Genomic DNA, 21,630 nt, shown 5'->3' on the forward strand with positions numbered 1-21,630 from the left:
TTAACACTATTTCAGGTCAACCCAGTCAGTGAGCAATTTGCAATAGTTTTTACATTTTCAAAAAATTAGTGTAATTAATTTATTATGTTATTTTGCCTGTCAGTAAGACTTTTGTAAAATAGAGATTTCCAAGAAATATTGTTGGCTATCTTTAAAAATTTAGGACGCAACCACTAAAGTTACCGGTAATTAGGTTATTTTCAAAGTGTTCATTTGGAAAATCAACATTAACCCAAACTTTATAGGTATTTTTGCTAGGATGTAGCCTCAATCCTGCAAAATCCTCCCATTGGCCTCATGGAAAAATAGCATATAGCCTCAAATCGCGCAAATTCCTCCATTATTTCTTGAATATGGTCTGTGGAGGGGTGACCACTGCCAAATCCTGCAAAATCATGCAGCAGTGACTCAGTATGTTGAGGCTTGGCCAGTGACGTCCTGGAGCAAATGGATTTCAAGCATAATCATATTTATGCATGGCTGAGCAAAAACAACACAAGGTTCGGCCCAAGACCTTGACAAAGTGCATCCTATGAAATCAGTAACGCACGTTTGCCATGTAACCTCAATCCTCCAAATTCCTCCACTTTGGCAAAGAGGATTTTGAAGGATTCAGGGTGGTTAGGGTTAAAAAAAAAAATGCAGACACACAGCACACAGGCACGCTGCTGCCACTGCACAAAAAGCACAATTGAAGCAATGTGGTTGTTTAAAAAAAAAAAATTACCAAAACGTTTTCCTCATGCCATGCACATGTACGACCCCTCCTGTCGTGTGACCAAGCTTGGTCACGTGGTGGGTCACGTGAGGGCCTCAACAACCCCAGTCGATAAAGACACCATAATGGTGTCGCAAGCTCCTGATACGAGCTCTGTAACTTAAGTCTCAAAAAGGTATCTGTTATTTAATTGATATAATGATGGGACAGGAAACGAACTTTCATGCTCGATTTTTCTCTCATGTTTGGATGACAAGAATCCTTAACCCTGCACCTCAGATATTGTTGATATTAAGCCAGCCAATATGGAGGAGCTAACGGAGGTCATCACGGCGGCCGAGTTCCACCCTAGGGAGTGTAATGTATTTGTTTATAGCAGTAGTAAAGGCAGCATCAGGTTATGCGACATGAGGCAGGCGGCGTTATGCGACCAAAGTGCAAAAAGTGAGTAGATTGGTCCTCGCGTTTTAGTCAGGGAGTTTAGATTAGTATTTGAAAATTCGCAAACATGGGGGAATTCCAGAGCATAGAGGTTTTGAGCTCTGTTCTTGGAACAAATAGAATATCTTTATTTGTTTTTGTTTTTTTAAACGTTTGCTATATCACAACAATCAATTCACTTTAAAGGCATGTACGATCATTTGCATTTTGCCCAAAGTATTAACCTAGTAAATATCAAAAAGCTTCTTTGGATTAAAGATCATACTGGTACTAATACAAAACACCCCGTTAACATGGTTAAAGTATAGACCATTATCATGTTGCAGCCATTTGATTTTTTCCCATTCAAATCAATGTAACCAAAGCGAGGCTGGAAGGAAAAATAGTCTGGTTCCTTTTTGCACAAAAATATTATTCAGTACTGTTATTGGATACAGGGAACATGACTAAAATGGTGGAAGCATGATATAGGTTTGTATAACCGACATACAGATCCTTGTCATTTGATTGGTGGACCTCACATCACGTGACATTCGTTATTGCTCCCATTCACGCTGCGACTCAAAAAGTACTATCCGCCCATGGGGAATGGGAAATACTATTCAAACAGTTAGGATCATGACACGGTATTTGTGTGCAAATGCATGCTGGTGTGCGCGTTCAGCGTTGCGCGTATTGTTCCAAAGAGCTAGCGCTACAGCGTTGGGTTCAAACATTTTCGTGAAGGGGTGGTTTGGAAGAGAGAAATACATTTTCCTCCAGTTTTGTATTGAAATAAAAGTTCAAATATGTCAAATGACAAGGATCTATATGTCAGTTATATAAAACAAATATTGGGTGGCTTTAAATTGTGAAATGGGAGGAATATTATCGCTCGGTAAAATCTGGACTTTTCCAGTTCACTCGGCTCCTCGTGAAATGGAAAAGTCCAGATTTTACCTTGCGATAATATTCCTCCCGTTCCACGCTGAGCCACTCAATATTTGTATACTATTCCGTCTGTCTTTTGGAAGAAGGTGAGTTCCAACAATCAGTCAATTGACTGATCATTGGGAATAAACAGTTCTCTTGACGAAATTGTGTTTCGTGATCAAAAGATTGTGCATGGTTTCTCATTGTTTTCATTGTAAAGTGTAATATCCACTGAGCTGAAACTTCAACAGGTTAGGTTTTGAAGATGTCTTTGGATATTGAGTTGTGATATTATTGGAAATGAACAAAATGCATGAAATGCATACGATCCTGGGCTATATGCCTTTCATATTTGTCAAAAGTGACTTTATTTTTTTAATTTTTTTATTTATATTGGCTGCACTGCGCTGCAATATCTGCCCTTGAACCAAGTCTTGTGTTCAGAACTCAAAGACAGTAAACGGACCGAATTAAGCAGCTTTGTCGTGAGCTCCCTGGGCCCACATAATCCATCCAAATCGGTATCATTGCTGACTAGCTCATCAGCTGTCTAATGACATTTTTATGCACCCCGAAACTCCCTTAGCGGGTAAGCCAAAGCATCCTCCAATACGTTTCGGCTAGAGTTCATTGGTACATCCAATCGACCTTCTTGAAATTGCATCAAAAGAGAGGATGTCAATTCTGAATAAAACAGATTTATTTTTTACCTTATGAAAGGGAAGTAGCATCTTAACATGTGACGTGATACTTAAAAGTTATCTTATTCCATGAGAATATGTTTTATTATGTAAAAGGCTCTAATCATTTCTAAAAGGCTAGAGTTAGTATTAACTCCGTGCAAGAATAGTATATGGGCAATGCCAGTGCTATGTAATGTCCGGGACAGAGCTTGGTGAATAAACCTGAAAAAGTATTTGTTCAAATCCATTCTCTTGTAATGGTCGAGGAGATTACATACTAGGAGTTTTGGATCATTTCTCTGAATCATTAATTAGATGCCATGGTTAATTGGCCGACCAGCGTTGGAGAACACTGACTTTTTTCAGAAAGTGCTCCTAAATTGTCATATTTAGTTCCTCTGCTTTTTCTTTGCAATTGATTACACACCTGTGAAGAGGTACAAGCCTGCTAGACTGATTCTCTGATCTTACAATTCCCCAAAGTCTGTAAATTGCTCTGTTTCATCTTAAGTGGGTCAGGGAACCAGACTAAAATAACATGATTCATTTTCTTGGTTTTTCCAGCATCTACAAGCCCAAAACATGAAACAAGTCAGTGTTACAATATTTGCTTTGACATACTAATTCTCCAAATCCATTTATTTTTGAAAATTGCAGCAAAAGCAAATGTTGTACATTCCCTTTAAAGTGGCACATGTTATTTTCTTTGACCAAATCAAATATGGATTCCTATTTTTACAAAGCATCTATCTTCAAACGACTTACCATCCATCCTCTCTCTATCCCCCATTCCCTCCCCCCTCCTCATTCCTCCAGTGTTTGAAGAGCCCGAGGACCCCAGCAATCGTTCCTTCTTCTCCGAGATCATCTCCTCCATCTCAGACGTGCGGTTCAGCCGCAGCGGCCGCTACCTGATCTCCCGGGACTACCTGTCGGTCAAGGTCTGGGACGTCCTGATGGACACCAAGCCCGTGGAGACCTTCCCCGTCCACGAGTACCTGCGCAGCAAGCTCTGCTCGCTCTACGAGAACGACTGCATCTTTGACAAGTTTGAGTGCGTCTGGAACGGCAACGACACGTGAGTGTTTTCTGTCTGGTATCAGTTGTTATGGGCTCCGTGCACAAGTACTCCTTCAACGGCCAGAAAAGGAGAGTTGGTGGAGACCTAGACTGGTTCCCGGTTCATCAACTGCGTATTTCGAATGATTCAAACTTGTTGGGGGCGGGGATTAGCCTGGGAGACCATCGCAAGTTAAATTTGAACATATTTGTGCCAACAACACCTGATGCTCATGCGAAGATGCTGTGGCTATAGCTTTGGCACATTCAGGAAGTTGTGCGTACTTCGCGCGCGAACCAGTACAGTACAGTATGCACATGCTGTGTGGTCCTACCCCCCCCCCCCCCACAGGCTCTCAAAACTGGTAAAAAATCGCCCTCTATTGTTGGCGCACGGAGCCCATAGGTTCAATCGTCTGCACTAGACTACATTGTATAGACCATATGTGACGTTTGTTAACAGAATTAGATGTTGTGGACACATGATGCCAACTTTCAGCTAACGGGGGCCAATTTCGTGGAGCTGCTAAGCACAAAAATTTGCTTAGCACAAAAAAGTCTGGCTTAGTAAAAAGCAGGTTACTAGCCAAAACTCCATGTGATTTCCATGCTAAGCAAACAACAGCTGAATACCAATCACAAGCAATATACATCACATGGACAGTTGGTTGGTAATCCTGTTTTTGCCAAAGCAGACTTTTCATGCTAAGCAAATGTTTGTGCTTAGCAGCCCCATGAAATTGGCCCCAGTTCTCTTCCGCACTGCATGTATATCTCTTGAAATATGAATGGTTTAAAAGTTTTCACTTGAATACAATGTTGGCCAATCAACATGGAAAAGATGCTCAAAAGTTTGGCTTGCCCGGCGGTCACTTGTCGGCATGACGTCACAGGGCACATGGTCTATATTTCACTGTATTCAATTCCTGATGAAACCACACAATGCTTGGGCGGTTTGATATTTGTCATTGATATTTGTCAGCATTAATGTAAAATGTTGGGTTGGTAATTTTGGCTCATGTTAGACTTTTGGGTTAAGCTACTTGAAAATGAGGATCAAACATGTTGCAACCTGACGCCACTTCAGCGGCTGTGTACAAAGTCTATGGAGAGTCGAGACAAGTTTTAAAGTATTTCCTAACAAAATTACAAATGTTTCTCAGTCCCAGATTCATGTCTTATCATCATTTTTTGCAATGACTGACCTTCATTGAGGTGATATATGAAGAAAAAAAGTGCGTCAGGTTGCAACGTTTTTTCCGAAAAAAAATTTGTACACAATTTCAGTTTTCTTTGTTCTTGATCCAATTGCTTGCATTAAATCACAAACTTTGCGCATTGTGGCAACTCTTTATAAAATTTGAGTTTGAATGAATTGATTGGATATGTGTTTAACCGAAAATGTGATTTCCGTCTGTCATTGTCACAGGGCCATCATGACCGGCTCGTACAACAACTTCTTCCGGATATTCGACCGGAACACGAAGCGGGACTCCACGCTGGAGGCGTCGCGGGACAGCACCAAGCCCATGCAGGTGCTGAAGCCGCGGCGCGTCAACACGGGCGGCAAGCGCAAGAAGGACGAGATCAGCGTGGACAGCTTAGACTTCACCCGCAAGATCCTGCACACGGCCTGGCACCCCAAGGAGAACATCATCGCCGTGGCCGCTACAAATAATTTGTACCTCTTCCAAGAAAAGCCCCCGAGCTAAAACCGGCTTTAGTTTTGTACTCTCATCGTCTCTCTTAATTAAAAAAAAAAAAAAAAAACCAGTGTCCCTCCTCCGTAATGTGTTTGAGAAAGAAAAAAAAAAACCGAGAAAGACAAACAAACCATCCTCATGTCTTCGGTGGATTAATGCTGCCGTTGTCAATGTCGTCATTGTTTTGTTCCATTTTGTGGTTATGCTGGAGGAATGCCAAAAATGTACAGTGGTGTAATTTTTTGTAGCGTTGTACAAGGGAGAAAAAAATGGAATATACTAAAAGAAGGTCCACAAGTGCTTTGGTTGAGAGGGTCGCTTTTGTAGGTCTGTAATGAGGCTGTGCGTCGGTGCCCTCATCTAGATGTCATGCATAGTTGGTGTCTGAGAGGGTGCCCTTTGTTATTTAAATTTAGTAACAATGAATGCATAAAAGGTTTTACTCGCGCCTATCCAAGCGATGCCAAACCGTTGCCCTCTAACTCCGCCTTCACGCATAAGGAGTGCGTTTGATTACTTCACCCAGCTTACTCGCGCCTGGCTCCTCGCGTGATGACAGACATGCGCAGCGGAGCTAAATAAACAAACGGTGTCGGGTAAAGTTTCGTGCAAGAGCTGGAAAGTTGAACTTTGACATGACACTGAGGCTGCATCCGAATCAACTGTTTAGAGCTAGTTCTACTAGGTCAGCGCCCATTGAAAACTACGCGGGGACGCGCTGACAATAGACGAAGCCGTAGCTCTGGAAGCCTGTTTCCCACATAGCCTGAGGCGCCTGCTTGACGTCACGTTGGCAGCCATGTTTATTGCATGGCCTTATGGGATACTTACCCAAGTAACCGGCTCGGCGAGTCGGTGACTTTTGCCAGGCTCGAGCAAGCGCGAGAATTCACGTGAGAGGTAAATCGAATGCTGTCGCGCTTGCACGAGTAAGCGCGGGGAAGAAATCGAACGCACTCAAGGTCTGTTGTGGGCACCAGTGTTCAACTAGTTCGAACAACTTGCCAAAAAAAAAAAAAAAGAGAAGCGAACATGTCATGGTGGCTGCTATGTAGAATTAATAGACAGTACAAATTGCTTCTGCACTGTCTATTCCTGCCAGATGATCACATATATTTCAGAAACTAAATGTCGTGACTTCAACCCAGAGTCAGAATAAGTGAGGATTGAAGAAAGTTTGCCCACTATAAACTCAACGGGTCCAAGACACGGGAACAGTTTTGTGATAATCCTGTGTCGTAAAAAACAGGGTTAAACCTGTTAAAGTTGCTCTATTTTGTTTTGGATATTTTTAATTTCTCATGGGTCTCAAGTTATAAACTGCTTGACCCATGTAAAAATTTTAAAGTACACTTTCCACACAAAAAATATATAAAGAATATGACTTTATGAAAGTACTTATCAATTTTGTTTTGTCTTTGAGGACATCAACTCGGGTAACGGCAGGATTTCGTGAATTATTTTTGTGGAGAAATATGTTCACCCAAAGACAAATGCTTTGCAGCTTTTCAATTATAAAAATGTACCATCCAGTCTTTCAAGAAGGCATGGTTATCATTGCCATATCAATTTCAGACCTCCCCCTGAACTCTTCCACTCCTTGCCCCACCCCCAGTCCTTCCCTCAAACAAAGGAGATTCGTTTACTGACATTTTCAGCGAAACTTTTGCAGTGACCTACGGCCCAACTCCAACTATAGCCATGGACAGCTCAGCTGATGTAGTGTAGACTAAGAATTTGTATATATTAAATTTAACAACAAAAATAACACCAAAAAAAAATAACACAGAAAAAGTGCAAAACGAGACGGCATAATAGGATGGGATATAATGTAAGATTCGGTGGTGTACACCGACGGAGTTGGTCAAGTTTTTGTTACTTTTTTGTTTTGTTTTTTGGTTCCATGTATTATGCTTGTGAAATATATTTGAGGGCTGTCGAAATCGTCTACGAAAATAATTGTACATGTACGTATATGTTGAGCATGTGATTATTTTTATATATTTTTTGGTGCTGTCGATCAGAACGTGATTGTTGGCTTGGGATGGGGGGAGATTAATCGGGGGCGGGACTTGGAGAGGGGGGGGTCTCGTTCAAAATTTGCTAGTGTAAAAACTTTTGTGCGGGTACTAGTTTTATAGTCTGTGGTTAAACACATCTTCAGATGTTACGGCCTTTAAGCATCAGAGAGGTGTTCGTTTCTGGTTGAGCAGAAATCACACTGTGCTGCTTGGGTTCGCACGTTCTCGACTTTAATAATTTTGACTGGCCGTCATTGGGGTTTTTTACTCCAAACCTCGGTTTGTGTCTGGCTGTAGTTTCAGGAGATTGATTGGGCCCCTGGCCTGTCCGTGCTCTGTTCTGGGAACATCAAATCCTATAATCTGAGACTCGAGTTTAATACAGTTGAAACCCTGCTTATAACAAGGAAAATGTTATGCCCCAAGTCTTTTTCCCCTTGGTTTCCCTTTGTTTGGCATTACATAGGCCTACCCCCTACCCTAAAACGCCACTGCTTGTTATAAATGCACAGACGTGAATTGTTGAGGAAACATATTTCAAAAGCGGAGTTTCTACACTCCACAATTTTCCAATTTATGTAAAAGCATTTCCTCGTCAGGGCAACGCACCATAAAACCTTCCTTGTTGGTGCAAACAACTGATGCTTCTCGTACTTCTCATTGAACAAAAAGCAGCATATACAGAAATTGGTAGTCATGCGTATTTCCCACAATACTTGGTTAACCAACCATAACTGCCGTGACAAAGCGTGTTGACGACCAATTTCTGAGGTAGTGGATTTTCACAATTTTTTTTTATAGTCGTCACCAATATGACTCATGATTTGAAGCGATGAACACAGACATATTCTAGCAAACTACAACTTTCTTTTTTCCATCAGTAGGGAACAAGACTCTTAATATATTTCAATCGTGTTAACAATCGAGTTGCCAAAATTTGTCTTGCCCCAAAATTGTGCCCATTTACTCATTAAACTGAAGGGGGACAAAATGCCTTAATGATTAGATACTGATTCTGGGAGAGTCTGAAATTTAACAATAAAAACTTATCCTTCAAAAAAATGTGAGGAAAAAAATTGTTTTCTGAAACCAGAGGTATGCGTTGTGGAGGAAAGATGGCCAAATATGTGGAGATTTCAGTGCATGTGTTTATCTACATTTTGTTCTGGCCAAACTGTTTTGTCGGTTGGAACAACCGGTGTTGGGTGTTTATGACAGATTGGTCAGATTCACAACACATGGAAGCCTGTACAAATCTCTGTTTTGGGGAAGAGACTGTTTTATTTCCCTATTAAACTAGGGTAAATTCTCTTCGTGATAATTCAGCAAATTGATGTCCATTTCAACCCCCGACATCCTGTTTTGTTCACGGAATGGCCTTTGTCATTTGCTTCATAATTCACGAGTTTAAAAACACCTCAGTATTATACGATTGTACAAACATGCGGCCAATGCCATGGATCTAGTACATGTAAGCACAAAAATGTTTGCTTAGTCAGTACAGGGTACCAGCCAAAGTATCATGCGATGTATATTTTTTATGGCTGGTTATCACCTGATTTACACTTTGCACTTCAATTTGCTCAACAGTTCTGTGGTATTGGGCCCTGCGTGCAAAGGGAACAGCGTTAACATTCCAATAGTCCTAAGACCAAATGACGTCCGATGTGTTTACATGTGGGCTTTCCTATGAGCGTGACGTCATTAGGTCTCAGGTCCATTTGTTGTGGGGGGGGGGGGAGTTGTGTTGATTGGCTTGATAATACGGAAACTTACGTCAGTTGTAGCATTTGAGAACAGACTTTTCAGGTATGTCCAGATATTGGTTGGGTGTTGGTAAGCCCAAATAGTCACACGGACAACGTCATACATAAGACGTGTTATTTGGGATAGTCATTGTTCTGGCTGGAAAAAAAATCGAACTAGTGGCCTGACTTGTGATACGTTTATATCTACTCTGGTTTGAGTTAAGTTCCGTTGTGCCAATCCTTGTGAAGGTTGCGTGGCTTTTTCCCTGTTCTGTTTTGTAAAAATAAAAAATATGTTATAATGTAATGGTATGATAATGCATGGGACTCGTAAAAGAAAAACTGGCACAGTTTCCCTTTTTTTCGGGAAAAAAAAAACACATGAACATCAAAATGATCATGAAACTTTTGCCTTCTATATATGACACAATTGGGTTAAACTGACATCACCGAGCCAAACATCATTTTGTTATGCCCTGTTATCTGTATACACTCTCTGTCCAGTTTGCGTCGAGACTAGCTGTTTTTGGATGGGAACAAGAACAGAACTGTTTCTGCTCCGTTGGTATTTTGTAATAAATTAAAGTGGCTGATGAGTGCTATGCTGCAGGTGTCGGGCCGGAGTTCATTGTCTGGTTTGTATAGTGTACGCCCTTAATGTGCCTGTACATACCAAAAAAACAAAAATCACAATCAATTGGGAAAACTGTGTAATTATGTAATAAAAGACTGTAATAAAAGACTCCAAATGCACAACAAAAATGGGCCTACTTAAACTATGTATCCTATCCCAAACTGTAATATATGTATGAACTTATAAAAGAAAAGTTATGTGCAACTTGACACGGTAGACTCAAATTGTGGGTGCGACATTGAATCACTTTACATGTACTTTTTCTATAATGTACTAAGGGGAAAATAAGTAGCCAACAGATGAAGTTCTGTTTTCAGTGGAAAAAAGGTTTTGGCGGACTTAAGATTAGGACTTTGAAAATGATTGTATGAAGACTGTATCTTTTCTGTTTACAACCCATAGTCTGGCCTACAAAATGTGTTTAGCGAGTGAACACAATTCTTACTAATGTTTTGCTATCACCTCGTGCTAAAAGTATTTAGCAAGTTAACATGCTTACAAACTGATAGCAAGAAAGTGTTTAGAATTGTAGGCCAGGCAAATATCCACACAGGGGCAATTAGGCTACCTTTGTCCCAATGCCTAAAATTGAAAACTTGGTCCCATGGTCAATTTGACCTCTCTTGGAAAATTACTCATAACTCTGTCAAAAACCATTAGATTTGGACGATTGATGCTTTATTTTAAAGTGGAAAGGCGTATCTTTTAAACCATACCTATGTTATCTATCTAGGTTACACATCCTACGTCTGGCATTCTGCTATATTTTGTTCGCATTTTGTTTTGATACACACTGTACAAAGTGACTTTTTGGTAGCAACCTCAGTCCAAAGGTTTCGAGCAGTACGCTCCCACAACCTGCTCTTGACGACGAGGTTGAAAGTAAAGTTGGCCCCGAGGACAAGGATGATTTTAAAGTGCCCTGACCACATGGTTGTTTTTAAAAATGCATATCTGTGCCTACAACCACACTTGTGTCAATATGTCATACCCATGAATATTTTTTTATTTACCATTATTTGTGGTGTACAATAATTGAAATGGTGTAAATCCTCTATTGAACAGGACCACAACAGAATGTGCCAGCCATTATAGGGGACAAAATGGCCTACGAAAAAAAACTTGCTGACCACATTTTGTAATAGGATTACTGTAATAACGTATAACTGAAGTGAATGTTTTTGTGATTTGCTTCTTTTTTTTTTCATTTCGGAGGGAACATACATTGCCACCGAATGGAACCTCTCATTGTAGGGACATAAAATATGAATTTGCGAGGGAGGAGACTGCTCAACAAAGACAAAAAAATATACTGTTTAAAGAGTAAAGAACGTGGATTGTAAAGGTAAAATAAAATAAAAACTATGAACGTGTACGTCTATTGTGTTTGTTGTCTGTTTTATTGACCAACAATATTTTATTTATCTCCCACAAGAGGGCGCTCGAGCAGTTGCTCGATATCGCCAAATCCCATACTTTAATTATTTTGTTTAGTAGATCTGGAACATAACAAAGGGAGGTCTGAAATTAAAAACGACGGAGAGAGCTACATGTATACGTAATGCATTAAACACCCAATCCACACACAAACAAATCACCCATACTGACAATTGTATCCTTGTGGAGACATTTCTTTGTTCTCGTGTACTAAAGTTTTCGAGTTTGAAAGTACAGTTTCAAAATTCTCTTATTTTAACCAGAACTAATTTTCTTGGCTGAAATTTGGACTTGATATCTCTTTTCTAAAACTCTACCATTTGCGACAAATCAACATACCTTGGAAACTCCTATAAAATCCATATATCTATTTCGTGAAAACCTTGTGGAGACAAAGAGAAATTGCCCTGTGGAGACGTATACAATATTTTGTTCCCTATTGTGTGCATGTCTCCACAGGGCACGGTGTATCAGATCAACAGTATTATTCAAAATGAAAGCAAAGAACATTTACACAGATTAGGGCAATAGTGACTATGAGATCGTGGGTTCGAGTCCCACCCACACCTTCATTTCCCGACACAAAATACATATTGTGTATTCCATTCTAAAATACGAATTTGCAATTTCTCAAAGTTCAATGATTTCATGTTTATTTAGAGTTTCCCCACATGTTTATTTAGAGTTGTGTTCCCCAATTCCCCGTGCTTCAACAAATAACACCTCGTTTTCTCTTATTGAATTTCAACTTGTATGTTTTATACCCCCCACCCCACCCCTCCCCCAGCATTCATAACTCAAAATCGCCAAGCCGTAATTCAATAACTAAACATTGGCCGGTTGTTCTCGGTTGATGTTTCATTTCAAAAGTGAATAACTTGTGTATTGCTAGACAAATAGCAATTTAGAAGAACTCAACAATTGGATGAAACTCGAACAGAGCACAGGGAACACAATTACTGATTAAGTACGGAAATTTATCACCAGACGAGATTCCGTCCAAAATGTGTAATAAGCGTTGTGAAACTAAAGGGGAAATGTTCATTTAATTATAGGCTTAAGGCCTACACCAAGGCTTGATGTGTTGAGATAATGCTTACATTACGGTAAGTTACTGAATCCATGCATACAGCCTGTCGGGCATCGGGTGTCGACGGCGAACTCTTGGCATGGGGCCGGCCCGCCCAGGGGACCGTCAGGGGCTTTCCCTCCTGCATGTAGCAGTCCGTTACCATGGAGATTTCTTGACGTGATTCTAAGAAAGTATATAAGATCGTATATATTATGCTGTTGTTAGGTTGCGGGGTCAAAATGACACAGAAGGCAGATCCATAATTCAAGATATTCATGAACGTTCACACGCTAGTATTCGCCATCATGACAATAGACCTACTTCTTGGAAGAGAGCAGTTCGAAGAAGATGTTTTGTTTAATTGGTACCTTCTAGTTCAATACCAGTCAGTGTTTTCCCATTATGTCTCGCGTATTCGTTCGTGGGGGTGACAATTACTGTGTGTGTGTGTGTGTGTTGAGTGACAGTTCGATTGTCTGAAGCGGTTTGATAGTCCGAAGGTTCGATAGTCCAAAGGGTTCGATAGTCCGAATGTTTGTTAGTCCGAAGGTACCCCGCAAGTGAAATCTTTAGAAATAGGGACAAAGGGACAACAATGGAGGTACCCCAGAAGTGTCCGCCCGCTGGAACGTCCGAAGGTTCGTTAGTCCGAATGTTCAGTAGTCCGAAGGTTCGATAATCCGAAGGGCTCATTAGTCAATTTTTTTATAACCGTTCAATAACGTCCTGAGGCTTCAGTAGTCCGAATATAAGGTTCGATAGTCCGAATCGACAATAAGGTTCATCAGTCCTAACTTACACTGTGACAACATTGAACATTATTGTAAATTCGGACTGTTGAACCTATGTGCTTTCGGATTAATGAACCTTCGGACTATTGAACCTTGTTTCTATCGGACTTTTGAACATTCGGATCACCTACCGCAACTAACCTTATTCTAAATTCGGACCACCGAACCTTCGGACAAATTATCCTCCGGATTACCGAGCCTTTGCACAAACGAACCTTCGGACTACAGGGTGAGTAAAAGAAAATTGAACCCAATGTAGCGCTGTCGTGATCCATATGAAAGCCCAATTAATAAGCATTCTTTTAGTGAAAGAATAATTCAAATCGCTCATGTACTTTTCCATATATGACATTTTGAACACAAACACTTTTTTTAACCTGGATCACAGTAAAGTTGAGTGGTATTGAAGCAAAACGAAAACTATTCACATACCAAAAAAAAACTACACCAGAACACTCTCATATAACTGACACTTAGGCCTAATTATCATTGTCTAAAAAAAACGCTGCTTTATAATGTCAAGAGTTTATAGTCTTGCTCTGCCTTTTACTTGGCTACCCCGGAGACTTATGAGATTATTCTGATCATTTTCAGGATACGGTATGGTATTATTTTGTTTTTACTGAAATATCACGTACCTTAAAGGTGATCCGTGGACAAGGTTAAAAAACGGTGTTTGTGTTCAAAATTCCTTGACTGGAAAAGTACATGAGCGTTTTAAGTCATTCTTTAACTAAAAGAAAGCTTATGAATTGGGCTTTCATATCCTAGATCTGGAAAGCACTACATGCACAACTTCTTAAACGAAAACAAATAGGGGACACCAATTGGGGTTTACTTACCCTGTAGGCCTATTGCTTCAAATACTCGGATTAACGAACCTCATTTCATTTTCGGGACTAATGAACCCCCGGTTATGGGAAATGTGTGTGTTCAGACTATCGAAACTTCGGATCATTAAACCTTCGGACTATCGAACCTTCGACTATCGGGCGGACCCCTAAGTTTGCATGAAAATATATCTTCAAAATGATTGAGTGAAAACCATAACTTGTTGAAGAGATTTACGCATTGTCTTAAAATGAGCCGTCACGCCGAAGACATGGCATCATCATTCTTGCCAGAATGACGAATCATCTTTTCAATTCAGACGCTGTTTCACACAACGTTTTCTCCGAACCACAATGCGTCACGGTAATGTTGGTTTACTGTGAACCATATACCTTTGAAAAAAAGGCAAGAAACAAATCAAACATGTTTTTATAAGTTGCTATGTAGACACATCGTTGCCATGCGGACATTTGACTAGTTTTTTGTTGACGTTCGTACTTTCACCATAATTTTGAATAGTGCATGCCATGTGGGTGGTGCGATGTAAGGTAGTCGGCTTCGAGTGAACTAATAGTTCGCAGGGGGCGAATCAAACGCCCCCATCACTTATGCTGTCTTCCATGACGTCGATCGCAGCCAGATTAATTGCACACTACTTTATTGTGAAAACGGCGTGTGTTATCAGTTTACTATATGGTGGCCCTGAAGGGACATCTCATATCGCAAACGTGTGCGCATACGTATGCGATGTCGCAAAATTTATCGCGAACGTGTGCGCATACGTATGCGATGTCGCGAAATTTATCGCGAACGTGTGCGCATACGTATGCGATGTCGCAAAATTTATCGCGAACGTGTGCGCATACGTATGCAATGTCGCGAAATTTATCGCGAATGTGTGCGCACACGTATGCAATGTCGTGAAACAATTCGCGAATATGTGCGCACACGTATGCGAATGTGTTTGCAATGTCGTGAATTTTATTGTATACCTTGTCGCATACCTTTCAGTAAAATTCCTAATGAACTGGGGAGTTGTAGCAGCTAGTCTGGAATCTAGACGTACTGTTAGATATAAATAGGGTCTGACTAATAAACCTTCGCACGCACGCTGTTCCTCGCGCAATCGTTACTACTAGTACTGTCGAGCGCAAACTTGGTACTTGCGCAAGTTTAAAACTTGCGCGCGCAAATTTGAAAGTTGCGTAAGTAGCAAGTTCGCGCTCGACAGTACTAGTAGTAACGATTGCACGAGGAACAGCGTGCGCGCGAAGGTTTATTAGTCAGACCCTATTTATATCTAACAGTACATCTAGATTCCAGACTAGCTGCTACAACTCCCCAGTTCATTAGGAATTTTACTAAAAGGTATGCGACAAGGTATGCAATAAAATTCACGACATTGCAAAACAAATTCGCATACGTGTGCGCACATATTCGCGAATTGTTTCACGACATTGCATATGTATGCGCAAACGTTCGCGATAAATTTCGCGACATCGCATACGTATGCGCACACATTTGCGATACATTTTGCGACATTGCATACGTATGCGCACACGTTCGCGATAAATTTCGCGACATTGCATACGTATGCGCACACGTTCGCGATAAATTTCGCGACATCGCATACGTATGCGCACACGTTCGCGATAAATTTCGCGACATCGCATACGTATGCGCACACGTTTGCGATATGCGATGTCCCTTCAGGGCCACCATATTACTAACACACGACAACATTTTCTTAGAGTTACGATTAACTCTGTTTTTCAAGCGTGCGGCTCTCATTACGGAAGCCGCTTACTTTTTAGTCTGTTCAAAATTCCAACTCTGTAAGAGCCGTAACAACTGGAATATTCTTCGTTTTCCTACACTGATGGACGACACGCGTACCAGTAGTCTATTATCTTTACACCTAGCAATAACTGGTTCCGATCGTGCAACTTACTGCAATTTATGTGACAGTTGGAACGAGATATTTGTGGATTGGAAATTATTTCTGAGACTAGTTACCTCCGCCAAGGAAGTTATGTTTGCATCGGCGTTTGTTTATTTGTTGGTTGGGTGGAAATTGTCGGTTAACACTCCGATAACTCAAAAAGTTATGGACCGATTTTTGCATGAAAAAAGTATAGTGGTTGTCGTCAGTACAAGTATACCAATCGATTTTGGAAGTGATCCGGATCTGAGTCAGGATCCAGGATTTCTTTTAAGGATTCTTCATGTGGGTATTTCTTTTGGGTGTACATGCAATATGGAGGGGAATTGCCTATTCTTGGCGGAGGTTTGCGCTCTCTGAGAGCTTTCTAGTTGGAGGTATTTCTGAGATGGGTTGAAAATATTTCTGAGATGGGTTGGAGATATGTCTAGGATGGGTCGGAGATATTTATGAGATGGGTTTGAAATATTTCTGAGATGGGTTTGAAATATTTATGAGATGGACTTGAAATATTTCTGAGATGGTTTTGAAACATTTTTGACATGGGTTGGAAATATTTCTGACATGGGTTGGAAATATTTCTGGGATGGGTTGGAAATTTTTCTGAGATGGGTTGGAAATATATCTGAGATGGGTTGGAAATATATCTGAAATAGGTTGGAAATATATCTGAAATGGGTTGGAAATATTTATGAGATGGTTTGGAAATATTTCTGACATGGGCTGGAAATATTTCTGAGATGGGTTGGAAATATATCTGAAATGGGTTGGAAATATTTCTGAGATGGGTCGGAAATATTTATGAGATGGTTTGGAAATATTTCTGACATGAGCTGGAAATATTTCTGAGATCGGTTGGAAATATATTTGAAATGGGTTGGAGATATGTTTTGGATGTGTAAGATATCTCCGTGGTCAGAGATTGCAAATACAATGTTGTGGATAGGGAAGTTGGAGGGTCAGGTGTATTAATTAGATGTAACACTCCCATGCAAACATACATTCTGGGCCAAGTTGTCATTTCAGTCAAAATCAATCAAGTGACTCTTTTCAACATTTATACGAGCTCCCAGCCTACATAAAGCAGGATTGACTGGCTGTGACAGTTATGTAACTTGATACAGCTGTGCTTTGACTGTAAGTGATTGATAAGCCAGCTGTGCCAACCTCTTGCCTGGTTTTTGTCTCTTGACTGAATTTGACTGGTCACAGTACTTGCTTGAAATATGATCTGACTGTTGGTGACTATACCTGTGCAAAAGGCATGGCAGGGGAAGCAGATTGATTTTTGACTGTCTGTGACTGTTCAGACATATAGGCCTGGGAATCAAGCTGCGTGACTAGGACTCTACGAATCGCCTTTTTTAACATTTGGACATGGTCGGGCGATTGGTTACTCAGACTCGCAAGCCAAGATCCCCAACGATCAATCATCTTCCGGTATCCGCCCAGCTTTGCTTAGATATTGATCGAGAACAAAGTTGTGTAGTATAGGCCTAAGCCTTGACGCAAAATGTAGGACACAGTACGCAGGATCACCCCCACTATATGGGGAACCCTTCCACTTTCTATATTAACGAGTATTGAGCAAAGCTTATCTAATATCACTAATGATCTATTATGTCTGATAGCCTCGAGCGAGCTAGGCTTACGTGCGTGTGGCGTGCAGCATCTTTTCTACCAATCAAGTTACGAAAGATGCTGACGTCTATGCACTCATCCGTGAAATATCGATTGTCCAGAGCTGGTCTCATTGTTGTAGGCAAACGCCCTCGCTGTCAACCCATGTGAGAGTCACGGACTTGAAAGTACTCCCGAATGCCCAACAACGCCACCACCGGTGATGGTGCATGAAGTGCCCATGATATAATCCTCAGAGCTTCATAATCAAGACGTACAACACGCAGTGAAAACACGCCGGACGACTGGCGTGTAGTTTTACGATCGTATTATTTGCACAAGGTATCAGCAGAGTGTCCTTCACCAGTTATATTACATTATTTACCCGGAGTGTATAGTATACCTTGTGTGCCATCTTTTGGCTCACCCCCAGGGTTCGGATGATACAGAATTTCTAGTGGGCCTGAGCCCTGGTAATTCAGCCAACATTGTAATTCCTTAGAAGGCCTGTCCGACCGGGCTGGTCTTAGTGCAGATCCGTGCCGTCACCTGTCCGATTAACCGACCATGGCGTCCATAACGACGGCGTGGCTGCGGGTCATCGCTTCGCTAACTCTTCTCGGAATTGTATGCGGTAAGTAGTGGCGGCTGTGCTGGCCCTTTCGCTTTCTTTCCACTGCAGGAAAGTCTAAACTGACATGTTGTTTTCTTTCACAAAGGTCTAGGCCTTCGCATTTCTTTTCAGGTACCGGTGCTGTGCATGGTTATTCCCCTTCCTCTATGGTTGTGCTTAACTGTATTTGTATAGCTGGTTAATGTGCGTAAATTGATTTTTAAAAAGAAAGGAAGAGGAAAGAATAGTGCATCCTGATACTATCTCAATGAACGTGAGACTGAGAAACATATTTTGTCCAATTTGTGAGAAATTACAACTCTCCATAGAAATATACTTTGTTAACGACCAAAGAAGTGGAGTCTGGATGCTACTACTAGTACTGGGCCTACTACATTCTTTCCCGAGAAAGACACCGCTAGACCATTCCACCTCCATGGCTAGACAGACATAGCTTTAGGTCCCTGTCTGCTTTGTGATCTTTTATATTTCTGAAATACCCCATTAAAAGTGTGTGTGTGTCCTGCGCGAAATCACTCAGAAATTATGCTCAATTTTTTTTAAGTAATGAAAAAAAAACACTGGTGCAATTCAAGCCATTGTAGGGCTACCTTTTCCTGCCCTCGAAGGGCATTGTTCTGTCGTTGTGGGTACATACATGTACACAGAGCTTGGAATACCCATCTCTATTACAATGTTCATGACATATTTCCCGTGTCATGAGCTTTAGAGCTGGCTATTCCAAGCTAAGGTATGCTTTACTTATTATTGCACATTTCCAAAGAGATGGAGGATAAATTTTGAGTGCTTCGTGGTATGTTTTTTTTTTATAGCTTTAACCATTTGTGATTCCGGTAAAATTTAAGCGTAGATTTTTTTGTCAACCAAGAACTGATGAAATTATTTTCTTGCAAAACTGAGCCAATAGCTGCATTTATAGCAATTTCCTTTTCAATATAAAAAAACGTCTGCTGCAGCCAGCTCTATTTTGACCCAGACATTCGATCTTTCAGAACTCCAACAGGCTTAACTAAAGTAAAAGTAAAGTCTGTCATGAACCAATGTGGCCCATCAGGCCGGCGTTTATCTCCGGTTTCAGTAGCATGAAACGACTGAGAATATTTCTTATTCCCCCCTGGGTGGGATGCTAGTCCATTCCAGGTTAATCCCCAGCTAATGCCGGTACCCATTTATACTCCTGGGTGGCCGGAGACTTGGGATGAAGTGGCTTGCCCAAGGACACAACATATGGGCAGCGACTGGATTCGAACCCATGCAAGGCCCTCTGACCATGAGTCACGATCCACTATTGGCCACACTAAAGGCAAATTATGATTCAGTAACATCATCGAGCTGAGGCTTGCAAAATTATCTTATCCAAATTATGCGACATTGCACTGTACGAAGCAGGGGTGCGTTTTGGCGGTCATAACCAAGAATTGGTTCTGTTGTTTCTCTTTGGCTAATGGTTTTGGGGGTTTGAGTATTGCATTACCGTGAGTAATTCTCGTCAATTTAAAATTCCCGCAGAAATTCACTGACAAGAAAGAACCGAACCAATTCTTGGTTATGACCGGCAAAACGCACCCTGATGGGACTCTATACGGATAAGTACGCCCATGGGGTACGCCGCTGTCTGAAGGCTGCATTGTTTCATATCTATTGTGTAATATAAGCCCTTTTCCACACAAATCATGATCTTGCAGATAAATTGGATTAACATGTACTTCATGTGTACATGTAATTTATGGCGTGCTGATAGGCGTGTCAAAAAAGATGTTATTTGTAAAACAAGACAAAAAATGATGATAAAGCATCAGACAATTATGTCGATACGAATTTCACTTTAAGGTGTAATAGTTTCCCTATTGTGTTTGCACAAGCAATTGTAAAAATCGAAAAGAAAAACGGTAACGTATAAGTCATTTTAGTTTAACAAAACATCGAAATAATTATGATGATTAGAAAGTCGTCGGGTTTATTTTTATGCAACCGTTTAGCATTGTAAAGTTTTATTCCAGAATACAACATTATATATGCAACTTCAGTCAGATTTATTTATTCATGATAGTTTCCCTATTGTCTTTGCACAAGTGAGCAATATTGTAAAAATTATAAGAAAAATCGTAACATATAAAAAGAACCATTATTACTGTAATATATACCTGTTAATAGTACCTTAAGGTGACATTTTTCGTCATTAATTATACTTTAGGGAGACACCGAACAATAGGGAGACATTGGAACTCTTTGGAACATGAAAAAACATGAAAAAAAATGTCGGCGGGCGCCCTTCTTTAAAAAAATACATACCAACTTCAATGATTGTTTTATTCCGAACGATATATATTTCATGCGGAATAATTTCATGGTGTTTGATACCACCCCATGCACTTTCCGCAAGGTTGTTCTGATTAAATCGGTATATCCGTTACCGGGTCTAATTAGCAATGTTCCTAGTAGGTGCCTTTAACGAATGTCAACATATCGCCGACGTGATAATTTTTTTTACCTATATTGTCTGCAGGGAATTGAAACTACAGTGTATACTTTTTTCTGTATGGAGGGGTGACTACAAGAAACGGTACAAAGAACTTACTTCGTTTGAAATGCTTCTCAATGTGAGGAGAATGGTAGGCCCCTAAATAGATATGAACAACTTTCATAGTTTCGGTATAGGGAATCATCGAGAAGAATACAGCCGCTCTTGTAGTTTGTACGGTCAAGATCTGGTTCAAAATTAATACTTATTGGAGACCTATAGTCTTGAGCAACTTGCACCAATTTCAGACGGGAGTTACAGAACCGCAATGAACCAATTCTGGAGATTTGAATTGAGCACATGAAAAGTTTGTAAGATCGGCTGTGTCCAAAGATCGACTGCAGTCGTTTCTGGGTGACTTCAGGGCCTATTAAATGAACGACTATCTAAGTTTCGCCAATCTGAAACCAAATTCTATTTGACCAACTTTTAATAATCGCTCCCGCATTGTTTTGGTTCGGTGCGACTGTGATAACGGAACGCCAGTCCGGCGATTTCTTTGGGCTTACCCTATAGGCTGGTTTTCATTCTTTGGAGGGACAAACTTTCTAGATATATCGGACATATAGGGTCAAACAGCCTCTTGCCAGAAACACGACATCATCGTTGTGGAGCAAAGCTTGCGTCTGTGAAAACGTACATTGGTCTTACATTAATTGTATTTTGTTTATTTATATTTATTTCTCATTTTAACTGGGTAGCCCATTCAGTGAAATCCACTGATCTCCCATGGGTCCCAGTACAGAGAAGACAATGTGAAGAAGTTACAGTTTTAGAGGTGGGAGGTAAAGCCCAGAAGAGTATTCTGAGGAAAACCCACGGAATCAAAACCCAATCCACATATTGGCCCAGGCAGGATTTGA

The 21,630-nt window shown here is 40.7% G+C and overlaps 2 protein-coding genes across 4 annotated transcripts in view; both read left to right on the forward strand.

The window, feature by feature from the left end:
• Nucleotides 1–11,294, forward strand: part of LOC119739640 (serine/threonine-protein phosphatase 2A 55 kDa regulatory subunit B delta isoform-like) — a 28,420-nt gene extending 17,126 nt beyond the window's left edge. For both annotated transcript variants that reach the window (XM_038214644.1, XM_038214645.1), the window contains exons 7-9: nt 998–1,162; nt 3,571–3,832; nt 5,243–11,294. In XM_038214644.1, the coding sequence (XP_038070572.1) occupies nt 998–1,162; nt 3,571–3,832; nt 5,243–5,525 (710 nt within the window). In that variant the 3' untranslated portion in view covers nt 5,526–11,294. The remainder of the gene's footprint in view (nt 1–997; nt 1,163–3,570; nt 3,833–5,242) is intronic.
• A 6,464-nt stretch (nt 11,295–17,758) lies between these two features.
• Nucleotides 17,759–21,630, forward strand: part of LOC119739628 (fibrocystin-L-like) — a 95,168-nt gene continuing 91,296 nt past the window's right edge. For both annotated transcript variants that reach the window (XM_038214619.1, XM_038214618.1), the window contains exon 1: nt 17,759–18,246. In XM_038214619.1, the coding sequence (XP_038070547.1) occupies nt 18,180–18,246 (67 nt within the window). In that variant the 5' untranslated portion in view covers nt 17,759–18,179. The remainder of the gene's footprint in view (nt 18,247–21,630) is intronic.

Source organism: Patiria miniata, unplaced genomic scaffold, assembly GCF_015706575.1.
Source record: "Patiria miniata isolate m_02_andy unplaced genomic scaffold, ASM1570657v1 HiC_scaffold_4, whole genome shotgun sequence".
Taxonomy (NCBI): domain Eukaryota; kingdom Metazoa; phylum Echinodermata; class Asteroidea; order Valvatida; family Asterinidae; genus Patiria; species Patiria miniata.